The sequence below is a fragment of the Xyrauchen texanus genome, chromosome 2 (assembly GCF_025860055.1).
Source record: "Xyrauchen texanus isolate HMW12.3.18 chromosome 2, RBS_HiC_50CHRs, whole genome shotgun sequence".
Classification (NCBI taxonomy): Eukaryota; Metazoa; Chordata; class Actinopteri; order Cypriniformes; family Catostomidae; genus Xyrauchen; species Xyrauchen texanus.
Window position 1 is genome coordinate 40,251,009 of NC_068277.1, and position 23,823 is coordinate 40,274,831.

Consider the following 23,823-nt stretch of genomic DNA (forward strand, 5'->3'; position numbering starts at 1 on the left):
AGGACATCTACTTTGTGCATGATACAAGTAATTTTTCCAACAATTGTTTACAGACAGATTGTTTCACATTTAATTGACTAAATCACAATTCCAGTGTGTCAGAATTTTACATTCACTAAGTTAACTGTGACTTAAGCAGCTTGGAAAATTATAAAATTATGACATTAGACAATTAGCTTCTGATAGGAGGTGTACAAGTGGATGCATTTTAAGGCCTACCTTCAAACTCAGTGCCTATTTGCTTGACATCATATTAAAATCAAAAGAAATCAGTAAAAAAAATTGCGGACCTCCACAAGTCTGGTTCATCCTTGGGCGCAATTTCCAAACACCTGAAGGTACCACGTTCATCTGTACAAACAATAGCACGCAAGTATAAACATCATGGGACCACGCAACCATCATACCGCTCAAGGAGACACATTCTGTCTCCTAGAGCAAGGAAGAAGCTACTGCTCCAAAACCACCATAAAAAAGACAGACTACAAACTAAAGATGGTACTTTTTGGAGAAATGTCCTCTGGTCTGATGAAAGAAAAATGGAACTGTTTGACCATAATGACCATCATTATATTTGGAGGAAAAAGGGTAAGGCTCGCAAGCTGAAGAACACCATCCCAACCATGAAGCGGCATCAACATGTTGCGGAGGTGCTTTGCTGCAGGAAGTACTGGTGCACTTCACAAAATAGATGGCATCATGAGGAAGGAAAGTTATGTGGATATATTAAAGTAACATCTCAAGACATCAGCCAGGAAGTTAAAGCTTGGTCGCAAATGGGTCTTCAAAATAGACAATGACCACAAGCATACCTCCAAAGGTGTGGCAAAATGGTTTAAGGACAACAAAGTCAAGGTATTGGAGTGGCCATCACAAAGCCCTGATCTCAATCAGATGGGCAGAACTGAAAAAGCATGTGCGAGCAAGGAGGCCTAGAAACCTGACTCTGTTACACCAGTTCTGTCTGGAGGAATGGGCCAAAATTCCAGCAACTTATTGTGAGCTTGTGGAAGGCTACCCAAAATATTTGACCCAAGTTAAACAATTTAAAGGCAATGCTACCAAATACTAACAAAGTGTATGTACATTTCTGACCCACTAGGAATGTGTTGAAAGAAATAAAAGCTGAAATAAATAATTATCTCTACTATTATTCTGACATTTCATATTCTTAAAATAATGTAGTGATCCTAACTGACCTCAGACAGAAGTTTAAATGTTTAAATGTATTTGGCTAAGGTGTATGTAAACTTCTGACTTCAACTGTACCTAAACTATGCTGTATATGTTGGTCATAGATGTTAATGAATAATAACTAAAGCCAACCTGTGTTGCTGATCCAAAAGCATGACCGAAGTCAATGCCGATCATGCCGCCAGTCTCTGTGTTGATCATGAAGTTAGAGAGATGGCGATCACCAATGCCCAGTATCCAGTGACTGATGCACAGCACAGCGTGAGTGCTGCTGAAATGGGACCTTAATGAAAGAAAGGCTTCAGGTGTTGTACTCATCCTCACAAAGGCACATCTGAAATCAAGCAGTCACATCATCATTGTTAGTTGACTACATGAGCTAGAGTTGTGTTCTGATAATCACCATCATTAATACATCTGAACAATTAATCATCATTATATCATTTTCAGAAGAAATACTTTGAATAAACAGTCTCTTCAATGGAATCATATAAGATTTGAATAGAAAAGACAAAAATACTTTAACAGGTCATCAGGCACCATCTGCTCAATTCTCTTAAAGTTGTTCACTGTGTCTGAACGTTTTGCCTTCCTGTTGTGAATTAAATGTAAGTGCACAGTATGAATATTAATTAATCAAGGATCCTTCATGTTTTAAAGCAATTGTAAGATACTGAATCAACATGTCGTATTAAAATGAATTGACTTACTTGTACAGTTCAGCGTATCGTCTAATGCCTTCTACCTTTCCAGCAATTTTACTTATCCATTTATTATAGTTTTCATTGGGCCTAAAATACAAATAAAATAAACATTTGTTCCTCAATATGCAGAATATTAATAAATGTGCAAAGAAGCATAAGCTCAGCAGGATAATAATTTGAAGATGATTCAAAGATGTTACATTATTAAAGCATTTAATAGACATACAAAAGTTGCATTAGATGCCAAAATATTAGTTTTGATGCTGGGTCCAGGTAAAAGTAGTTCAACTTAAAGTTTGGTTTAGTTCTGTACAATCTGTCCAGCTGTTTTTGAACAAAGAATATTTAATGTGTCAGCGGCTCTCATTTTGTGACGCCTGCTCCTTGTAAGTGTGGTTTGAAGAGGCACGTTGCTTGTCAAGGTAGCTATGGCTTATGGCAGCTGTGGCCGCGCACGTCCATCTTCATCAAACAGAAGTGCTGTCTGTGCTGTTCAGGGCTGCGACTGACCCACTGCTGGATTGACTTCCTCAGATCGTCGTACACCAGGATACTTGCCGCCGGTAGCTATTGCGTCGCGAGCTGTGCTTCCCGGACAAGAGTGGGGATGAGTCTGGTCACCCACTGAGCACACGGCCAGCTCCAGATATCGACCATCCTCTCAAACAGGTCCAAGAATGCCTCCAGATCACCTTCTGCCCCAATTTTCATGAGGCCGACCAGAGGCATGGGGCTACTGTGTCCGGGGTCACAGCCGGGGCTTTCTCCTGGTGCAGTGTGCTCCGGATCAGGTGCCGTCCTCTGCTTAATCCTGGAGCACTTCCTGGAATCGGCACAGATCAAGCAGAGCCTGATGTTGAGCCTGATGTATATATGCCGGCATATATTTCCTCCAAGATCTTGGGTTTCGGCAACAGTGTAAAGGAGTTCATTGTGGGGTGAAAGGAGGAAACGGGAGGCTTCAACTCAAAAGGTTGGTCTTTAATGATAAGTCACTCAAAAATATCTTTTAAGCTTCCACACAAACAAATTCTGCGGTTGAAGCGTGACTGTCTTTTCTCGCCTTTGCCATGGTTCCTCTTAACTCTTTCCCCGCCAGCGTTTTAAAAAAAAAAGTTGCCAGCCACCGCCAGGGTTTTTGACGATTTTCGCTAAATTTTAAATGGCCCGCAGAATATTTTCTTCCATGAATATATGAAGATGCTATATATCACAATAAAGATCTGAGCCTCTGCTTTTAGGCAAAAAAAAAAAAAATTTTATTTTATCTTCATTTGTTCTTTTTTATTGCGACTTGAACAGAGGTAGGTTTTGTCAAAAAACAACATTTCAGACAAAAAGCTGATAAAAAGGCATGTTTATGTCTGATATTTTGAGCTTCTCAATACTCCACTTCTTCATGTTTGAGACGATCGCAGTCTGTTTCTTTGATCAAAGAGTTGCGTTCTCTTTCAAAACATGCGCGCGGGTCTTCCTTACCGTAGAACACCTAAAACACGGAAACCCGGAAAATTCCGTGTTTGGCGGGGAAAGAGTTAATATTGCTCTCCCCATTGCTTACTGCAATAAGAAACAGGTGTTAGACATTTTAGCACTCCTGTGTGTGCATCCTTACAGATTTCTCTCTGGATGAACGTCATCGACCACGCCACCGACACACACCCCCACAGTTGACAAAGCCAACAGACTGTTATTCTACAGACTTTGTTTAGGGTTTTCACAAAATCCCTGATCTAAGACCAGAATTAATCAATTGTAACTCCTAGAGCTTTCAAGCTACATCCACCAACCTGAGCACAGATCTTCAGACTGTTCTGACTCACGTTGCTATATCTTTTCTAACTGATCAGATGTACAGTTCTCTTTCAAACATTATTCGGTATCTCACTAGGAGGGGTAACGCCTCGGGTGTGGCTGATCCTGGAAGCACCAATAAAACCCAGTCTATCAGTTGATAAACCAATCACAGCAGTGATGAGGGAGTCCCATCAACTACTCGCTAATCCTGAGTGTTCCCCAAATTGTTCCCGTTTCATACAAAGAGTTTTAGAAAGGAGGGTGCGGGTCGCGGCGTAGAATAATGAGGATCCCTATTTGTCTCAGTCACCAGCAGAAAAACAACACAGCTGGGGCGATCTCATGGATGAAGTTTCCCCAGATCTTCCTCCCCTCTTTGAATCAGCCCCATAGTGGGGGACACAGAAGTGGAGGAGGATAACGCTGATGATCGTCTGGAGGACGATGGTGAGGAGGATGAAGGTGATACCATTCTCCCCTCTCTTCCTCCTTACCGTCCGGGAAGTGCGATAAATGCGCCCCCCCTCTCTTGTCTAAGGAGAGCTGGACCTTATCAAAATGTGTAGGAGGGCAGCAGCCAAGCTCTTCATCGACTGACTATCACAACAGACTGGCCAGGGTACAGAGGGGGATCTGTACGATGGCAAACGGCAGCCTTCTCATGCTGCCCTGGTCAAACAGTGTAATCCAGCTGTCCAAGCATGCGTCGCAGAGATGCATCTGTTTTGGGATAAGCCTTTTTCACATAGATTACCTGTTAAAGGTTTTTCTTGGCTGTCTGAGAAGGAGAAAACAGATTTCTTACAGGGCTACCGTGTCTACAATGCGGCAGCAGTGTGATTTAAGGAAAAAGGATGGGGAAGCATCAAGACCTGCCTTCTGCAAAAATCCCCCTGCAGCCGTGACGTTCCGGGTTTACAACCCATTTTAGAAGTGGACAATCTGGTTTTAGAACCCAGACTAGACCAGGCCAGGCCTCTCCCATCACCCCAGCAGTCAAGGCAGGGTGGAGCACAGCGAAAACAACCCCAGTCAAGTAGCAAGGCTTAGTTTACAGCGGCCAAACATAAGTCCGTCTAACCCTTAGGGAAACGAGATGGGCAACCTAACTAGTGTTCTGGCTCGGGACATGGAGTGGTTGAACAACACTTGGAGTCTTTGTTCCACTCATCCCTCAAGAAGTGAGTTTGTTTTCCACCACTCAGCATCACTTCCTCCAGTGCCTCTCAGTTTGCATCTCCCCTCTCCACCCACTGGGCCAGAAAAGAGAGGAGGTATGTTTGTACAAATATACGTGTGTGAAAAAAGAAAATCCTACTCTGTGCATCCAGGCAGTGGGCCAAGGGCACAACGGTGTATGCCATGGGTGATCGAGAGGTTTAGCGGGCCCCTCTGTTCACACATAAATTTGTGCATGCAGTTCATCCCTGGTTTTGCATACGATAACATGAGGTTATCAGCTGCAGTTCACTGTAAAACCACCTCTGTTCAACAGTATGTTAATGTCAACAGCGGAGGAAGAGTCGACTTGAATTTTAGAGGAGCAAATAGCCAATTTGTTGAGCAAAAGAGCACAAGGATTGTCCCACCTTGTTGTTGTTGAGTTTTTACTCCAGTTATTTCGTCATCCACAAGAAAGGAGGTTTCCGTCCCATTCTGGATTTGCACAATCTAAACAAATTCCTGAGAAGGTACAAGTTACAAATGCTCACGCTCAAAACACTCAGTTTATACATCCCAGAGACTGGTGTACGTCAGTCAATCTCAGGGACGCATATTTTCATGTCGGTATCTTCCTGTCACACAGAACATTTCTAATATCTGCCTAACAGGGAATAACTTAGGATTTTTTATGTGCCTTTTGGACTCTCGTTAGCACCTAGAGTCTTTAGCAAGTGTGTGGTGGCAGTGCCAACATCGCTGAGATTAACAGATCTCAGAGTGTCTACATATCTCGACGATCTACTACTCTGCGCGCCATCATGGCAGCAAGCAGAAATAGACACGAGAAGGCTGGTGTGTCATGTAGCGAATCAGGAATTTAAATATAAATGAGACAAAGAGCTGTCTGATGCCCTCACAGGAAATATTTTATCTGGGTCTCAGATTGAACTCCGATCATTACTGAGCACAACCTGCCACAAAAACTGATTGTGTGAAGCGGTGCAGGCTTTCTCTCGTTAAGGTTGACGCATGTTCTGGGAGCGATGAATACAGGGTGGATCTCCTGTCCAGAGGAAATCCTCTTTATGGAAAATGGAGACTTCAACCTCAGGTTGTGAGTCAGCTGTGGGAGAGATACGGGTGAGCTGCCGTAGAGCTCCTCGCATCACACAAAAACACTCAACCCTCTATTTTTCCTCTCTGGCGAGAGACAGTGCTCATATGGGTGTGGATGCTCTAGCGCATCCCAGGGCAAATGCTCTATGCAATTCCTCCACTGAGTCTGATCATTCTAACTCTAAAAGAGTAAGAGAATATGTGCCTGGCCCGTGAGAGGCGTTGAGTGTCACGATTCAGAGCATGAGAGCAGCTTCAACGTTCTCAGTGTATGATCGGAAATGGGCTGTGATTGAGCAGTGGTGTGCACACAGACACATTATGCCATTTTCATGTTCAGTGGCAGTTTTTTGCAGGAATTTTTAGATAAAGGCAGGGCCTTTTTGATTGACTCTTAAGACAACCCACTTATTTGCCGGTTTATGAGGGGTGCAAGATGTTTGAACAGCGTTTCAAAACCACTGGTTCCATCATGGGATCTGTCCGTGGTCCTGAATGCACCTTTTCAGCCTCCCTTTGAGCCAGTTGAAAGTATAGAATTAAAGCTCCTTTCGCTAAAGGCAGCTTTATTATTGGCCTTAACAACTGTAAAGTGGTTTAGTAAACTACATGCTTTACCGAAAGTGTCTCTTAAAAGAATCCAGCCTTTGTGACTAATGTGAGTGATTCCATGCTCAGCTATAAGTTGGTGGATTTGCTAACATTTCAACTGCAAACTTTTTCCTCGCCAGAGGCTTCACTGTTTGTGTCCAGTTTGTACTCTATGTTTGTATGAAGAAAGAACGAAGGCATTCAGAAAGAGAAATCAGCTTTCTGATTCTTGTAAGGGCAGACCCATATCAAGACAGCGCTTGTCTAATTGGGTAGTAGATGTTATTATATTAAGTTATAATAGTCTGGGATCATGACCTCTGGGGGATTGAGAGCTCATTCTATCATGGCATGGTTACCTCGTAGGCACTGTTTAAAGGCATTACATTCCAGGACATTTGTGCAGCTGCAAATTGGGCATCGCCTCACCCTTTTGCCCGATTTTATAGATTGGATGTTACAGAGCCGTCATTGGTGTATTCGGCCCTTGGTGTGTGTAGTCAATCAGTCGATGTGTAAAAATTACACACACAAGTGAAGCACAAGTGTGTTATTTGTTATACCACTACCATCAATTCTTTGCAAATTGATTGGGTGGGTGTACATTGGACACTACACCAAACACGGTCTGCTTCGTATAGCATATCTGCAAGATGGGATGTAAGGTATGGCGGAGGATCAGTGCCTTAACAGATTCCCGAACAAACAAGAACTTACTGTTAAAAACCCCCTAATTACTGAAATAGCGCCAACCAGCCTCCACAAGCACAATAAATGTATTGACAAAGAGACAATGAACTATTGACAGAGAACCGCATGTGACATCCGCATGCTCACCACGTGCTTATCGTGTGGACAGGAAGGGGGAAACTTTGAACGTAAAAATGTGTGTGTGTGTGTGTGTTTTTCAGTTAAACACAGAACTGCATATTGCTAATGAAATACGTGTAATCCCTGTATGTTGTGTATTTCTGAGGTATATCAAACTCGTTAGAACTGTTTCGTTGTGTGTTTTAAACTCTGAGGCCTCATATTTAATAGCCTCAGTGTATATTCCCTTATTAAGTGTACTAAATATACCTTTCTTGGTATCAAATTAAACCTTACGATTTGTCCGAGCTGAATTCGAATATAAGATCTCTGTAGAATGATATTACGTGATGTTTTACTATCTTTTGAGTCATTCAGCCCAAAATCTCTTACTGTCATAAACATGCAAATGAGCTTTGACAAAGGAACTCTCTCATGCTGTAATGGAGAGTAATGGAGGCCTTTACGACCTCCAAAGGAATGTTCAGAGAAGTGCTGACCCTCCCTTCATTCTCTTACTGAGAAAGAGAAATGAACCCTGTTAATCCTATATATATATTCTATATATCCATGTGATAAATATTGACATGTATCTAATGTGCCATCTCACATTTTCCCTTAAATGTGCTTGATCTATGTTTTCTTGCAAACTAATGGGTTAATGTTTCAGACTTTGCATACTATGGTTAACCAAAATCATATGTGTGGCATATTTGGTCTCTATAACTTGGTATTTTGAAGATTGAAATGACTGTGTACATGATATGTCGATAACAACAACATATTAGTATTAAAAGTATATTTCCTATTTTCTTTCTTGCACATGCAATGGGCAATTTTTCAACAAAGAGCAATAAACCAAATTCCCGCCTAGAACTCAAACCCTTCTTATTGGTCGAGCCAATGAGAGGTGGGACATGTGTGCTAAGGGTATAAAATTGCTGCGCCCACTTCTCTCTCTCTCTATCCTCTCTCTTATCTCTTCGCTCTGTTATGCTCCTCCGGCTTCCTGCTTTTCTGGTTCTCTGAGCCTTGTGCTCTCTCACTCTCTCGCTGAATGATGCCAAACTAAAGGCCCCAAGGACTCCCAAGCCCGTGCCAGGCTACGGCCTTGACTGCCCATTCACCAAGATCCTCTGACTCTCACTGGTTCTCTCATCAAGACAACATCAAAGATCAACTGGAGCCTCAACAAATTGCATCAGGACAGTTTATTTCAAATGGGACATGCAAGTATCAAACTTAGTCTCATTATTTGATACATTAAGTATCCTTAACCCCTTTCTAAAAAGGGCGTGTCAGAACTAATATGATGGTTTGCTCAGGCTGTTGATCTGCTGAACTTCAAACAATGCTATAACTTCTTGCCTTCCTGTATTCTGCTTCAGCCCTCTTTCCCTTGGTAAACTGTATGAATGTATGTATATGTATGTTAGAGTAGTTTAAATGTTTAGTCTAGTTAATAAAGTCTTGTTCATGTCACATGTAAAGTTGTCTGTGTCTCAAGCTCATATCTAAAGACACTAATCATAGATTTTGACTACTTGCTCTTAATACTTAGTAAGAAAGACATTTCCCTTGCCCCGGAAATGTACATTTCTATTAATTAATTAATTAATAACCAAAATTGAGTGTTCACGGGATGAACCGAGTATTTGGTTGTAATGTTAATGTAGCTACATCAAGTTAACCCGATTAACTGATCCAAATATTCATAATCGATTATAACAAGTTATGATTGATTATTAATATTTCATAGAGCTGATTCGCTACCTAATGGTGGAAGAATATAGAGCTGATTCGCTACAGGAGTTGGCTATTTCTCATAGTGAGATACCAAACGAATGTTAGCAAGAGAACTTTAGGTTACTCGCATAACCCTGGTTCTCTGATAACAGGTGTGAGGTATGCCACCATATTTCCCTCCTTGCAGTTGCACAGAGAAGTGATATGCGGAGAATGAAGTAGGCAGTGACAGTGGTTTATATAGGGAGGTGGGAGTCCCTCATCACTGCTGTGATTGGTTTGGCAACTGACAGACAGGGTGTTATTTGTGCTTACAGAATTGGCCACGCCAGAGGTGTTACCCATAGTGAGATACCGCCCTCCTGTTACTAGAGAACCGGGTTACGGGAGTAACCTAAACATCCGAAAATAATGTTCGAATGCGGCCTTGACTATTCAAACACAAACTGTCATTAAAAACAAAATCTTTGTCAATTAATGGCCACATCCACACTAATTTGTTTTTGTTTTTCAACTTTTTCTCTACCTTTTCGCACTGAGATAGTGGATACATTTGAAAACACTGTCTTCACTTTGTAGTGTAGACATGGAAATCTGAGATATCTGAAAACGATTACATTTTTGTTGTCATATGACACCATTCATCCATTCAACCCAAAACAATCAGGATGGCGGCCCATGTTGTAGTGGCATTGTTTTGCCTGTTATTCACTTTGATACCGATTTTAAAGAAAAATTTTGCTTTTTAAAACCTTAACATTGCATATCTTCAAAGGCAATGAGAAGTTAACTCAGAATCGCTGTCCAGCGATGGAACATGAGGACAATTGTGTTTCAGACCGTACATGGAACGGAAATTTTTCACATATGCAATAATGAGATTTAAGCGTTTTCATTTGATGACATCAACAAAAGCTAATTAGAGTCAGGAGTTGGCAAACATGGCACCCAATTAATGAAATGAGATTGGAGGTGTGGGTTAGAGCTACTTATAAAAAGCACTCAAACATTTTCAGTTAGCCATTCACAAGAAGCATCTGCTGACGTGGACCATGCTTCCAAAAAAGACATCTCAAAAGACCTGTGATCAAGACTTGTTGTTTTGCATTAAGCTGGAAAGGATTACAAAGATATCACGAAGAGCTTTGATATTTATCTGTCCACAGTTAGAAAAATTGCCTATAAATGAAGACGATTTAGAACTGTGACTACTCTCGCTAGGAATGGCCCAGTCAGAGCACAGATCTTAACCCAATAGAGATGCTGTGGAATGACCTCAAGAGAGCCGTTCATACCAAACAGCTTCAGAATATGGCTGAGCTAAAGCAGTTCTGAAAGGAAGAATGGTTCAAAATTCCTTCTGGACATTGTGCAAATCTAATACACAGCTACCGGAAACACTTGGTTGATGTTATTGCTGCAAAAGGAGGATCGACCAGTTGTAAAATCCAAGGGTTCACTTATTTTTAATTTTTTTCACAGCATTGTGAATTTTTAATGGGATATGTTCAATAATGACATGCAAGATTATAATTATGAATGTGTTGTTATCGTAAGCACGTTGTGTTTGTCTATACTTGTGACTTTGATGAAGATGAGATCCAATTTTATGACCAATTAACACAGAAAACCAGCTAATTCCAAATTTTTCTTGTCACTCTATAACTATCTAGTTTCTACTTGTGATGTTTTTTTAATACAGACAAGGAATGGATATTCACTGTGTGATTGTCTTTTGTTCTTCTTCAGTCCTTTTGCTGGAGAGGAAGTCTTTCAGTGTGCAAGTATTCTCCATCCACTCGATCAGGCCAATTCTGTAAACATACAAAAACGTTTGTCAACAACCCCAAGACCTTTTCTAATAAGAATACACTTGCACAACACAAATTTCAGACATCAAAAGGCTAGTGCACAAGTTTAATTAAGTGAAGCCCATCTATGTTGACATGAGCTAATTTTCTTTGCAACACTTTCAACAAAAAGAGAATAAAGAGCAAAGTGGGATACCTGCTGGTGATGGGAATGACCTGGTAAGTGCGGAGTGCCAGACTACGTTGTGAACAGGCTGAGTCCTGACTGAGAATCATATTCATCACACCAAAGAGCTGCTCGATGCGCTGGTCTTGCCGCAGATCCTCTCCACCTTTCGTTAGGAATGGATAATCCCGCTCGTCATCTCCCCGTATGATGAGGCGCTTCGGTCGACGAATTGAGGTCATGACCTTGATCTAATGTTAGGGAGATAAACTGTAAAACACCAACATAATCCTGTCAAAATCACACCAAAAATATTTTCAACACTTCCACATACAGTACCCTTTCATCAAAACCCGTGATCTTTGCATGATACTCTGGCAAAGGCTTCGATCGGCCATCGTATTGACCTGTAGGGGAAAGACTAGAATCATGCAGCTGGAAAAGAAAAATCATATCTTGTACACATGGCAAAGATACAGAACTCTGTGTTAAGGTAATAAAAAATGCCTTTGAAAGAGGAGAGTTTTGCACTGACCTGGCACCTCCAGTTCATTTTTGAGTGTATCTGCCTTGAAGCTGCTAAGCCAGGGTGAATACTCCTTCAGGTTTCCTGGTTCCTTTTGGACACCTTTCATGGAGGTAGCCAGTTGATCCACCTGCTGGAGGAACTCCTTATCTTTACGCCTATCATACAGCCTGGATCCACCAGCACCAAGAAGTTTCTCCACTTCTTTACAGTATTTCTGTGATAGACACATCAATGTTAAAGTAGTGTGGCAGGGCGGAGGGTGGGGCCGGGTCGTGATCCTACACACCCGGTCCCTAATTAGGCTAATCAAGCCTTCGAGAGGGATAAAGGTCGAATGCAGAGGATCGTGCGGGTGAGAGAGATAGTTTCCGTCATGCATGTGTTTATGTTTGTGTGCTTCAGTTTATTATTAAATTATTATTTATTTTGAAAAGCTGGTTCTCGCCTCCTCCTTTTCATTGATCCCTTTACAGTAGACAAGTAAAAATATGTACAGAATTAAATTTACAATCTAAAACTCAAGGAAAGCTTCACATTGTGACACTCAGTTCTGCAAGAACAAAGTATTGCAAGTAAGGTGTGAACCTGAATAAATTTTCTTCGGAAAGATCCAAATCCAGGAGATTTTGAATCACCAAGTATTCCAGTCAATTCCTCATAGAGCTGCTTGATCTTCCGTTTGTCCAAGTTTGGTTTGTCCAGCTGATTCTTCGCTTCATCCCACCAGTCCTGTCAAACCATTACTTGAGAATCAAGGCTCCCAAAACAGACCATAAAAATTAACTCAGTCATGTCTCAAAGCTAATTAGTTAAACAGTAAGCTAATTTGTCTCCTACATCTGCAAACGTTTTTTTGTACCTTGAAAAGCATTTCAGGGTTAGTAAGTTGCTGTAGGGCATCAACAAACTCTTGAATGACCCCACCTTTATCCAGTAAGGACTTAAGCCTGGAACACAAACACAATGTTTACATGTCTCAGATCCAAGCAAGCTAAAGCCACTTACAGAGAAAGAAAACCCTTTACATACTTCTCAACAAACTCCCGGTTCCTCTGGCCGCTCGCAGACTCCTCAAAGGTGTAGTTCTCACTGCTGATCATGTAGGGGTAGATGAGAGCTTGTGGATAGCATTCTGCAATCTCCTGTATGACATGCTGAACTGCTGTTGCCTGTGGCTTGTCAAGCAGAGCCATCATTTGACTGATCCAGCCAATAAGAAGCCAGCAAGGAACACTGACCACCTATCAGGAAAAAAACAAACAAAAAAACATCAGAAGCAATCTAATGAATACTTCCTGAGTATATCCAAGCTGCATTGCTGGATGAGAAAACATCAGTTTGAAAACAAACATCAACAGAAAACAAATATCACATAAGTGTCAGCAAAGCAATCAATGAGTCAAGCAATATTTTCAGCTTTTTAATGATAGTAATATACCTAAAGCATATTTTTCTCTTTTAAACACCTATGGTTTTTAACCAGGGGTGAGTAAAGAAGCTATATAAAATAGGGATGTGCCAGTGCAGTCGACTAATCAACTAGTTGTCCAACAACTGACAAGTTGATTAGTCTTCGACTATTAAGATTAATATTTTTATAGTTTTAATGGTAGTTTTAAATGACAATTCTCAAATTAATTAAGAGATGCACCTTATTGGAGAGCGCTTTTTGCGTGATAGCTTCCAAGAAGCTAATTTTCTTTAATGCTTTAAGTTTAGTTCATCTATGCACCCCTGCTGCTACAGCCATCAAAGCAATGCATCAACAATACATTACAAGTTTAAATTTTCAGCTGTGAGTAACATTACCATATTTGTGAGGTGTTGTGGAGAGATGAAAGTATTTTCCTGTTTCTGTCCGACACTGCTTAAATAAATAGTTACAGTAAAAAGGTTTAAACTGCTTGATGTTGTGAACTGCAATATTATCTTGTCGTTCTGTGCTTTTGAATGCACAGCGAGGATTTCCCTGAATAACTCTGGTTACATTGAAACATCATTATGTGTTCAGGATGTGCATAACCGCTTGTTATGTTGTGCCACTCTGCATTGAAGCCTTTTTGATTACTTGCTTTGATAGTTTTGTGCAATATGATGTTATAGTTATTTAGTAAATTTGAACCATGTGGAAGTGCTACATTTAGCATCTGTACATCTCTCTGGAATACGTCTGATCGGGGTCACATAAACATAACAGAGCCTAATTATGCAATATTATCCTTAACTCCCAATATTCGACTAATCATTCAAACAACCGACCAACAAGTCGATTAGAAAAATTGGTAGTTTTCCACATCCCTAAAATAAAACCAAAATGTTCATGACATTAGCTATTAAGTAATTTCTAACTTTCTAATGATCAGTTGAGCATTATAGAATGTAGTAATGTTAATGTTCTTACAATGAAAGTTACTATAGAGTGCTAAATAGTAACATTATAAATTAACATTTTGTATTTGCTCTTTTGAGTTTGTCTGATATGGGGTCCATGGTTTTTAAATGTTGAAATCCCCTGGTCTATGTAGGAAATAAAAGAAAATAGAAGAGTCTCCAGTATACCTTCAGCCTTCCAACATAAGGAAAATATGAATATTTATAAATGGCAATTAATGATCCACATAGGACAGCAAATGATCTTCACACACACCTCTCTGACCATCATGTCCAGAGTTTCTGCAGGGTACAGCTCGACTAGCTGAAGAAGACGAGGGAACTTGAGCCTGGCCTCCTCAGAGTTGAGCTTCAGTGCTTTCACCATCATCTTCACAACATGCCCAGGCAAAGACTGTAGCTTACAACTGATTGCTACAACAAATCAAACGAATAACGCACACTGATTTCCTATGACTTGTTATATACCGATTAATGGAATTGCAAAAAAAAAAACAATATCACGTGAAACAGTAATGAGGTATTCTGCATTGTTTTTAACTTTCTATGACATTTGAGACCAAATAAAGCTGGGTCTCACCCTCCTCTTTCTGTTCGCACTCTCTCAATCTTCGATCACAGAAGTTGGCCAGGGTCATGTAAGCCTCCACAATGCCTTGTGTGTCCACATGCCGCTGGCTGAAGGACTGCTCCTCCTCTTCGGCCTTACAAGCAGCACTTTGCAGCAGCTCCAGAGCCTGCATCTTCAGACCCTCCACCACCTGAGCAATGCAGATATAAAACACCCATGAAAATGCATTCATGGTCAAAACTGGGGCAAGAGAAATTTACACTTAAAAAAAAAGAAAAAGCAAGGACACGTGTAATCAAAATGTAGACATGTGCAAAAAGCTAGTATAACCCCCTTTTTTCCAAGGTACACAGTACATTACAGATGCATTAAAAACTGCTCTTTATTGAAGCAGTGTATACTAGCATCATCAATAGTAATGTTTCAAAATAATACTGAGTTGATAGTTCAGCTATAAAATGCATAAAATGTTTGCGGTGTAATCCATACCATTTAAAAGGGGTCAAAATGTTGTGCTGCTCATTGTTTTTCTTCAAAATGCACAGTGTAAATGCAAAGCCAAAGATATATTCCAAAATAATATTTTTGAAACCAGCCGATATACTAAAAAGTTAATAACTCATTACCTGGTTGATGGAAGAGGCCATTGAAAGTTGGATAACTTTCTGTGCCTTCTCTTCCCCAAGAGTCTCCAGGGCAGAAGGACTTCGATCCACAGCACTAGCCAACATGTCGTAGGTGGTGCCTAGAAGAATCCTCTGATCACGGAACATGCGGCTAGAGGAGCGTTCACTCTGTTTCGCAGTGTCCACTGCAACATAAAGTGATGCAAATATCAAAGTATAAAGCTGGTTTAAGAGACCTACAAAGTTCATTGAAATGAAAACACAAGAACTATAATAGGCTAACAGGCACATTTTAAGAGGTAAATTATGGGCATATAAAAAAAATCTTAAGTGATATGTGTATATGATCTATGATGAATTCATACTCAAGAGTGGACAAGTCTTGAGTAGGACTTTAATCTGTTCAGCAGCTCCAAGGCCAATACATCTTCTATGAGTGAAACGGCTGAAGCTGTGTACCCAGCGGAGAAGCCACGCATCATCAGTCTTTGCCTCACGGTGAAGTTCCTTCAGCAGCTTAGTTGCCACCGGAAAGTTACTCTGTAAAGAAAATGGAAGAATTACATTTAAAGTAAATTACTCTGAAGGAGCAGGTAGTTATCTGACACCAGCATTAATATTTGTAAAGTGAGCACCTGCTTCCATGCACTGTCTGCCATTTGGAGTTTCATATTGAACTTGCAGTTCTTCACCAGTACTCTGAGCTCCTCTTCACTCTGCTGCTCTGCACCATCCACCTCCATGCTGCTCTCAGGGGTGGAACTCAGCTTTTCCAAAATCTTATCCAAGAAGAAACAACTAAAAAAAAAAAAAAAGGGCATGAAAGGTAATTGGTGGTAGCACTCTGTGATTAAGCTATATGACAATTTGGACTTTTCAAGGAATGTCAAACATTCTTTACTATAACAGCACTGAGAGATTTGGATTCCAGGCGAGGTGGTAAATTAGTTGACTCGCACACAAGTAAATGTCTCACCGAGATGTGATTATGTCATCCCATACATTCATGGGGTCCAGTTTAGAATCTGGATAGCGACTGGTCCACCGTCTGACCATGAACTTCAAAGAATTCACTGAGACTGAGAGCAATCAGAAATAGTGAATAATATTCACAAAACATTTGGAATATCATAAGCGCAGATCAGAAAATTGCAATATCTTTTTCTTAGTTGAGATGAAAAATCAGCCATGCAAAGTCCACTTTAAATGAAGCCCACAACTTTCTGTATCCTAACAAGGCGCAACATGATAAATATATGAGCAATAAAGCTATCGTTAACATGTGCTACTAATGAAAGATGTAATTGTGAGCTCACCCTCTCCTGTGATATATTTCAAAAAGTCTTGGATCTCTGTCAGTGCTTGCACAGACTGCAGCACAGTCAGACGGCTGCGGTTCAGCAGGGGGTCAATACTGGAGTAGTTCTACATGATAACAAGTAATGTAAAAAACGAATTAGGTTGATATGTTTCAGATATTTGTAGATACACCATTATTTGTTGAAGATACACCATTATTTGTTGAAGTTCCATTCTTTAGAGGAAGATATTGAAAGTGTTCATTGACAAAAACATTTAGGAAACAGTAGTGGTCACAATTATTATTTTTATTCCAGGTATGCATCAGTAACATTTTCATAGTTTGAGTGTAAGTGTCTGCATGCCAACGTAACATACTTTCTGAAAGTTCATGCACTCTGTATTTAACTACAAGTTTTTTCTGCAATCTGTCTTATTAATAAAACTGACCTGCATGAAGACTTGCATGCAATTGTTGGCATAGTATTTAGCTCTGTCATAGTCCTCTTGTAGGATGTAGAGTAGACTCAGCTCCTGACTGTAATGGGTCTCCATGACGATTTTGCGCTCTTCTATTTTCATAGCGGCGTCGACGAAGCTGAGCAGAGCCTGATCTCGCTCCCCAAGCTGTAGCTGCTTCAACATACTTCGCATCATGTACTGCAGGTATGTTTCCTGGTAGAGACACAAACAAACCATTTATATCCTGCAGTACGAGAGAGATGTGAAATCTCAGAACTTTAGTTGTAAATAGTTTACTTGATGCAAATTTGCACCTCATTTTCACATGCAAATGAGCTTTGCAATACCCTGCAAATTATTGCCAGAAGTTTTGAGCCTGCAACGAACCTTTGGCAACAATGGACAATTTGCCACTACTGGCAAACACTTCTATGGGAAACCTGTGGCAACAATGAAGACTTTGGTGCAAAGCTTATTTGCATGTGAAAATAATAAATGGCAAATTTGTGGCATGTTTATCACATGGCTTTGGCAGAACTCTAAATTTTTGTAAGGGATGCCATATTATATGATTTCTTTACGTGTTTTCTCAAGTTGATAGTGTCTCAATGTCTCAGTTTGCAACTGCTCAGAATTTTTTTAAAAAAGGGAAAAAAATACCACATAAAATTGGTCTCCCCACATCTTGTCTAGGTTGGTGGGCTTGTTGTCATCAATGTTTACTGTGGCACAGTACTGAAGTGATTTCCACTCTGTCAGGTGATTATAGGCCTCTAGTGCAGCAGTCTCCCAGAAATCTTTCTCAGTGTCTGTGGGCTCACCATCATTCCACTCCTCATTGTTCAGAGCCTAAATCAAAACAAGTGACAATTCGATTTATGAGGTTTTAAGGTCAGCTATAAATAGGGTTGCCACCTTGGCCCTGTAAAATTCCTGTACACCTGATTAATGTATGAAAAACGTATTGCTGGCCATATACAAGAAATAAAACATTATTTATGATTGTGTACTCCTTGATTGATATGGAAATTACAGCATATATAGTATATGATTCAATAAAAATTATATAATTAATACAGTTAGAGTATGTGTATTCTTGTTTTATTTGATCCAAGTCCAGAAAACACATAACAAGCACAATACCTCATTGTAGAGCTTCACTGCTTCTGCGTAGTCACTCTTCGCCTCTGCTTGCAGGGCTGTGGAAGTTATTGATTTTGTACCAATTTTGCCACTGAAGATTCCCCTGACCACATCATAATCGCCCAAAGACCTGTAAAGTCTAGTGAAAAAAACTATATCAGTCAGTTTACAGAGAAAAAGCAACAGCAAGGCAGCACCAAATTAGCACTTTCAACATTTATGAGGGAGACGTGACAAAAACTGGTAGTATAAACAGCTGCAATTAACAGATACAATTAATGCATATAAAAATAAGCTATCATTTGAGTTTACTTGGCGAGGTGGATCCATCTTTCTGTATCGGGTGGCAATTCTCTTTTGCCTCTTGCTCGTTTAGAGGGAGGCTCCTCTAACACTCCAGTGGCATGAAGCAAACTCTCCTCTAGTAACAGGATGCCCATGGGCTGCTGTAGACTGGCCAGACAGCTGCCACTGACAAAAGCCGGCTGAAGGCCAAGAAGAGCCTTATGATGATAACTCATATCCTGTAAAAAGATTTAAAAATGTGTTTGCATTAACACAAATAATTAAATTAACTTTTCCAATAATCCTTCTTTATGGCCTTAATATTCTAATATTGCATTAGATTGTAAAGCATCATTGCAATAGTCTCTACACACCTGCACACAAGAAATAAATGGAGGAAAGAAGACCGTGCTCATTTTGAGGATGGTGTTCAAGGTCTGCAGTAGATCCTTCAGAATGCTTGTAGTTTCATTGTTAGATTTCGATCCCTCCATTTCAACCAGCACCCCAGCAAACAATGAGCTGAATAGCTGCTTCGCCAAAGTGGCATCCCTCTGTAAAACACAAGATTTAAACAAAAATGGTCAAGAACTGATTTTATCATCTATTTTAAAAACAATCGATTACTTTTGGTTTTCAACTAAGGCTCACAAGGGCTAACAGCAAATCTTATCAAAACTATATATTGAACTCATTGTTTAAAGGAATAGTTCACCCAAAACATTTCATTCTCTCATCATTTACTCAACCTCAAGCTATCCCACATGTGTATGATTTTCATTCTTATGCAGAACACATACAAAGATTTATAGAAGTATATTTCAGCTCTGTAGGACCATACAATGCAAGAGAATGGTGGCCAGAACTTTGAAGGTCCAAAAAGCACAAAGGAAGGTTAAAAGTAATCAATATGACTTTCAATTTCGGTCTGTTCTCATCCCTAATCGATTAGATCACTAAGATGACAAGGATTATCCTCAACGCAGGTGAATTATTGGGCTACCGCCCAATAATAAAAAAAAGACACTAAATAATATTATATATGTTTAAAATCTTATTATGAAATATATATGGAATAATTAACCAATTTTGTTGTTTTGTAAGGAAATTGGTACTTTAATTCAGCAAAGTGGCATTCAACTGATCACAAAGTATAGTCAGGATATTAATAATGTAAAAAAAGAGCACCACTACTATTTGAAAAAAGTCATTTTTTGATCAAATCTAGACAGGCCCCATTTCCAGCAGTCATCACACCAACACCTTATCCTTGAGTAATCATGCTAAATTGATAATTTGATACTAGAAAATCACTTGCCATTATATCAAACACAGTTGAAAGCTATTTTGTTTGTTTTAAAGGTTATACAATGCTTGAAATGGCCAAAACACTGAAGATTTCATACAAAGGTGTACACTACAGTCTTCAAAGACAAAGGCTCTAAAAAAGACAGAAAGAGATGTGGAAGACCAGATGTACAACTAAACAAGAGGATAAGTACATCAGAGTCTCTAGTTTGAGAAATAGACGCCTCACATGTCCTCAGCTGACAGCTTCATTTAATTCTATCCGCTCAACACCAGTTTCATGTACAACAGTAAAGAGAAGACTCAGGGGTGCAGACCTTATGGGAAGAATTGCAAAGAAAAAGACACTTTTGAAACAGAAAATAAAAAAGAAAATGTTTGAGTGGGCAAAGAAACACAGACATTGGTCATCAGAAAATTGGAAAAGAGTGTTATGGATCTTAACCCCATTGAGCTTTTTTGGGATCAGATAGACATGGGGTGCCCAATACGTTGATCGCGATCTACCAGTCGATCGCAAAGACAATGCTGGTAGATCGCACAAAATGTAAATGTACTTTCCTTAGATTTTAATAAAAATAATATAATGTCTTTCCTTGTTTTAGTTTCTGTCTGACTTGCACTTGACGAGTAAATATTGACCAGGCGAGGTTTTGTTTATTCAGTTGCCATGACAACTAGGTTTGTGCATACGCGAAATTGCGATGTTACCGCCCAGATTAGGCAAAACTGTCTGATTCCATTCAGTGCAAGTCATCAGAATAAGGTAAATGCCCTGGCTATTGTAATATATTGTGCTGTAGGTGTTTTGGGTTTAGTTTTAAAACTGAATGATATCAACATTGAACATTATTATATATTTTTATATTAATTAGAAGATGAATTCCATGTAGGGATACATGAAGTAGTCCCAACAAGCATTTTCTTATTTTAAATGAAACTGTGTTTTTTTTTTAGTTGGTAGATCTTATTGAGTTGGTCATTTAAAAGTAATCATCACACAAAAAAGTGTGGGCACCCCTGAAATAGACTGTAAGGTGCCTGAGAGTAAGATACGTCTATGGCAAGTATTACTGGAAGTGTGAGGAGAAATGTCACCTGAGTATCTGGACAAACTGACAGCTAGAATGTTAAGGATCTGCAAAGCTGGCATTGCTGAATGTGGAGGATGTTTTGATGAGAACTCTTTGAAGTAGTTTAAGAAGTTCTGAACATTTCTTTCAAATTGTAATAGTAATTTTTCACATTAATAATGTCCTGACTATACATTATGATAAGTTGAATGCCACTTTAGTCAATTCAAGTACCAATTTCTTTCCATAAGAGCAAAATATGTACATTATTCCAAACTTTTGGCCACCACTGTGCATGTATTCATTTAATTTATCTTTTCTTTTTATTTGCAAGCATGTAATTTTGGTTCTTTTCACTCCATCCCCTTCCAAAAAGTCTTATTTTATTCCACTAGATGGCAACAATACTAGAAAAAATACTTTTTCCTCAATAACCTTCCTTCACAAAATACAGATCTAAAATGTATTTGGTGCTCTAACACATTTTAGCCCTCATAGATGTGCTTTTTCATAGACAATTAGTCTAATTTTCAATTCATGCCCCCATTATTTCATTGAATACCTCAGCCTCTGAGTGGACTAGACGCTCAATCTAGGAAAGCTGAGATGCTCCCCTTTGCGATGTTGTATACATTTTTATCATGAATAGATGACATATATTAAATTATTTCTTTTTCATGCTTTTCCTGCTGGACTGGATATTTTGTTCTGTACATCTAAGATATAAAATTGGATTATTCACAAAAGCAAGCTCGCAGACAAGAAATTATTATTTATTTATTTTATTTTTTTTTAATACAAATGCCTAAAATAAAAGCAGATATAAAGTTTTTAGCTATTTGGGAATTACAGCAGGAGTGATCGAGCATAAAAGAGATGTTTGAATTTGAGGTCTTACAGATATCATATTTCACTTTGTGATTCTTTTGAAGATCTTTCAAACTGTGGTATTACGGCAACAATATAAACTGTACATCTCAACCTCATTCCTGAGAATGAGAGCTTTCATTTGATATAATATTGTCTTTTTAAATGCTATTTGAAAGACTTCTATATTCATATTACTTCCACTACATGACCACTAGGTTACACTGATTTGAGGTGTGAATGTTTTCAGGCCTTATTTTGTAATTTTATATAACATAAATGCAGAAGTGGTGTTTATCTTTAAAAAATTCTGATTATAAGGCTTCAAACAATACCCCATATGCCTGACTTTTTTGAAGACTTGAAAATTTTAAGCGTACACTTCGCTAAATAGAGCCCCCTTTTGGACCTGCCAGCGGGTCCGCAGAGTTGAAGATTTTAATCCACTGGAGTCATACGGATTACTTTTAATCTGCCTTTGTGTTTTTTGGAGCTTCAAAGTTTTGGCCACCATTCACTTGCATTGTATGGACCAACAGAGCTAAAAATATTCTTCTAAAAATCTCAGTTTGTGTTTTGATGAAGAAAGAAATTCATACACATCTGGGATGGCACGTGAGCAGATGGTGAGCAAATGATGAGAATTTAAATTTTTGGGTGAACTATCGTTTTATACTTTAAATGATCCTGAATAAGTGTGAACCTGTGCCAGAGCTTGCAGTGGTGCGATGAGGCTGCTATGCTTAATTTGAATGTCAGGAAGATCTCCAACTCTGTAGCTGCGGTACAACGTGACCCGAGCATCCTGACGGATCTTCAAATCTGCTCTTCTTTCCTGCAGAACACACAAAAGGGTGCTACACCTAAACAGCACCACAAGTAATATTTTAGCAAATGTCCATCTATAAAAATTATCTACCCTGGCAGTTCTTTGGGACTGAATTTCTTTCTTGGCAAATTTGATGTTCTCCTTCTCTTTATCCTTAAGAAATCTCCTCCTGAGCCTCAGAATATCTGCACGCCTCTCTCGCTCAGCTGTATGAAAATCAAAAAAATTACATTTAATTGTTGTGGAGGTCATGCCTCTAATAATCTGCAATTAGTGCATGAATCCATCTTTCACTGGTGACTGACCTGCACTCCGACTATCAGTCTCGTCACTGTTATTAGTGAGGCGTCTAGAACCAAACCCTGTGCCCACGGCTCTCCAAGCAGTTTGGGGGCGCTCTGATCTCTTTTTATCAAACACCAAGAGTGACGATAAAGAATCAGATGATAGGGAATAATCAGCCAGTGTATCCACACTACTCCCTGTTAACCAGTTATATGCTGAACGTCGTCCTGAAAGAACATAAGTTTATGATACACAGTAAGATATGGTGATTTCTAAAAGAGCAAATGCATCAATTAACCTAGTTTTCACTCACCGTTATCACATCTTTCTTAGAAATCTAAGCCTACTTTGTTTATAGTGTTTTTCAATGGATACTGTAGCAAAGTTAAAGAGCTAAGACCCATTTTGAGTTTCATGAAGGGGTAATTACCTGAACCAGGAGCAAGAGTCTGAGAGAACTCAAGGGATGACTGTGTGGCCCTAATCTGGCCCCTTATTGAGGCTGCCTGACTTCCACCAGCGGCTGGACCCTGGGTGGCCTGGGTCTCCATAAACATGGGTGTGAGGACCGTACTTCGCAGACGCCAGTTAGAGTCTATTGTGTAGTCCTGCAATGAACACACAGAACAGCACCTTAAACACTAGGCAATGAACTTTGAAGTATTTCAGTAATTCAAATGTAAAGGAAATAAGAGAAAGCAAGTGTGAAATCTTATTCTCTCACTGTATATTATTTTTGCATTGTAAAAAAACTCTACAGTTCTAACCTGGAATTTGCACTCTGAGAGAGGATATTCAAACATATTTTGTGCGTAGTCAGGGCTAAGACTGGTCATCTCCAGGAGTAGGTCAGTGGCCAGACTTAGAAACCGTTCCTCAATGTGTGATGAATACAGCGACTTTAGTACAACAAGCATTCGCTCCAATGTAGCTGGAGGCAAACGCCTCTCGTGACTCCAGAAATTACGCACATAAAGTCTAAAGAAAAATTACATTGGGATAACTGGACACAGGAAATTAGTTTGGGGTAAGAGGTATACATTGTTCAGATGTGTC

At 39.5% G+C, this 23,823-nt stretch overlaps 1 protein-coding gene across 1 annotated transcript in view; it reads right to left on the bottom strand.

Moving 5' to 3' along the window:
- The window catches only part of prkdc (protein kinase, DNA-activated, catalytic subunit), a 67,624-nt gene that overhangs the window by 8,904 nt on the left and 34,897 nt on the right, over positions 1 to 23,823 (bottom strand). The window contains exons 57-83 of the mRNA XM_052154147.1: positions 23,535 to 23,745; positions 23,198 to 23,375; positions 22,788 to 22,994; positions 22,573 to 22,688; positions 22,357 to 22,488; positions 18,780 to 18,959; positions 18,433 to 18,644; positions 18,121 to 18,259; positions 17,638 to 17,826; positions 16,966 to 17,190; positions 16,533 to 16,641; positions 16,193 to 16,295; positions 15,852 to 16,014; positions 15,582 to 15,756; positions 15,217 to 15,401; positions 14,600 to 14,780; positions 14,276 to 14,433; positions 12,658 to 12,869; positions 12,488 to 12,575; positions 12,214 to 12,357; positions 11,635 to 11,842; positions 11,439 to 11,506; positions 11,130 to 11,350; positions 10,844 to 10,936; positions 1,905 to 1,985; positions 1,715 to 1,786; positions 1,327 to 1,528 (exon numbers count right to left, since the gene is read on the bottom strand). Of these exons, the coding sequence (XP_052010107.1) occupies positions 1,327 to 1,528; positions 1,715 to 1,786; positions 1,905 to 1,985; positions 10,844 to 10,936; positions 11,130 to 11,350; positions 11,439 to 11,506; positions 11,635 to 11,842; positions 12,214 to 12,357; positions 12,488 to 12,575; positions 12,658 to 12,869; positions 14,276 to 14,433; positions 14,600 to 14,780; positions 15,217 to 15,401; positions 15,582 to 15,756; positions 15,852 to 16,014; positions 16,193 to 16,295; positions 16,533 to 16,641; positions 16,966 to 17,190; positions 17,638 to 17,826; positions 18,121 to 18,259; positions 18,433 to 18,644; positions 18,780 to 18,959; positions 22,357 to 22,488; positions 22,573 to 22,688; positions 22,788 to 22,994; positions 23,198 to 23,375; positions 23,535 to 23,745 (4,252 nt within the window). The remainder of the gene's footprint in view (positions 1 to 1,326; positions 1,529 to 1,714; positions 1,787 to 1,904; positions 1,986 to 10,843; positions 10,937 to 11,129; positions 11,351 to 11,438; positions 11,507 to 11,634; positions 11,843 to 12,213; positions 12,358 to 12,487; positions 12,576 to 12,657; positions 12,870 to 14,275; positions 14,434 to 14,599; positions 14,781 to 15,216; positions 15,402 to 15,581; positions 15,757 to 15,851; positions 16,015 to 16,192; positions 16,296 to 16,532; positions 16,642 to 16,965; positions 17,191 to 17,637; positions 17,827 to 18,120; positions 18,260 to 18,432; positions 18,645 to 18,779; positions 18,960 to 22,356; positions 22,489 to 22,572; positions 22,689 to 22,787; positions 22,995 to 23,197; positions 23,376 to 23,534; positions 23,746 to 23,823) is intronic.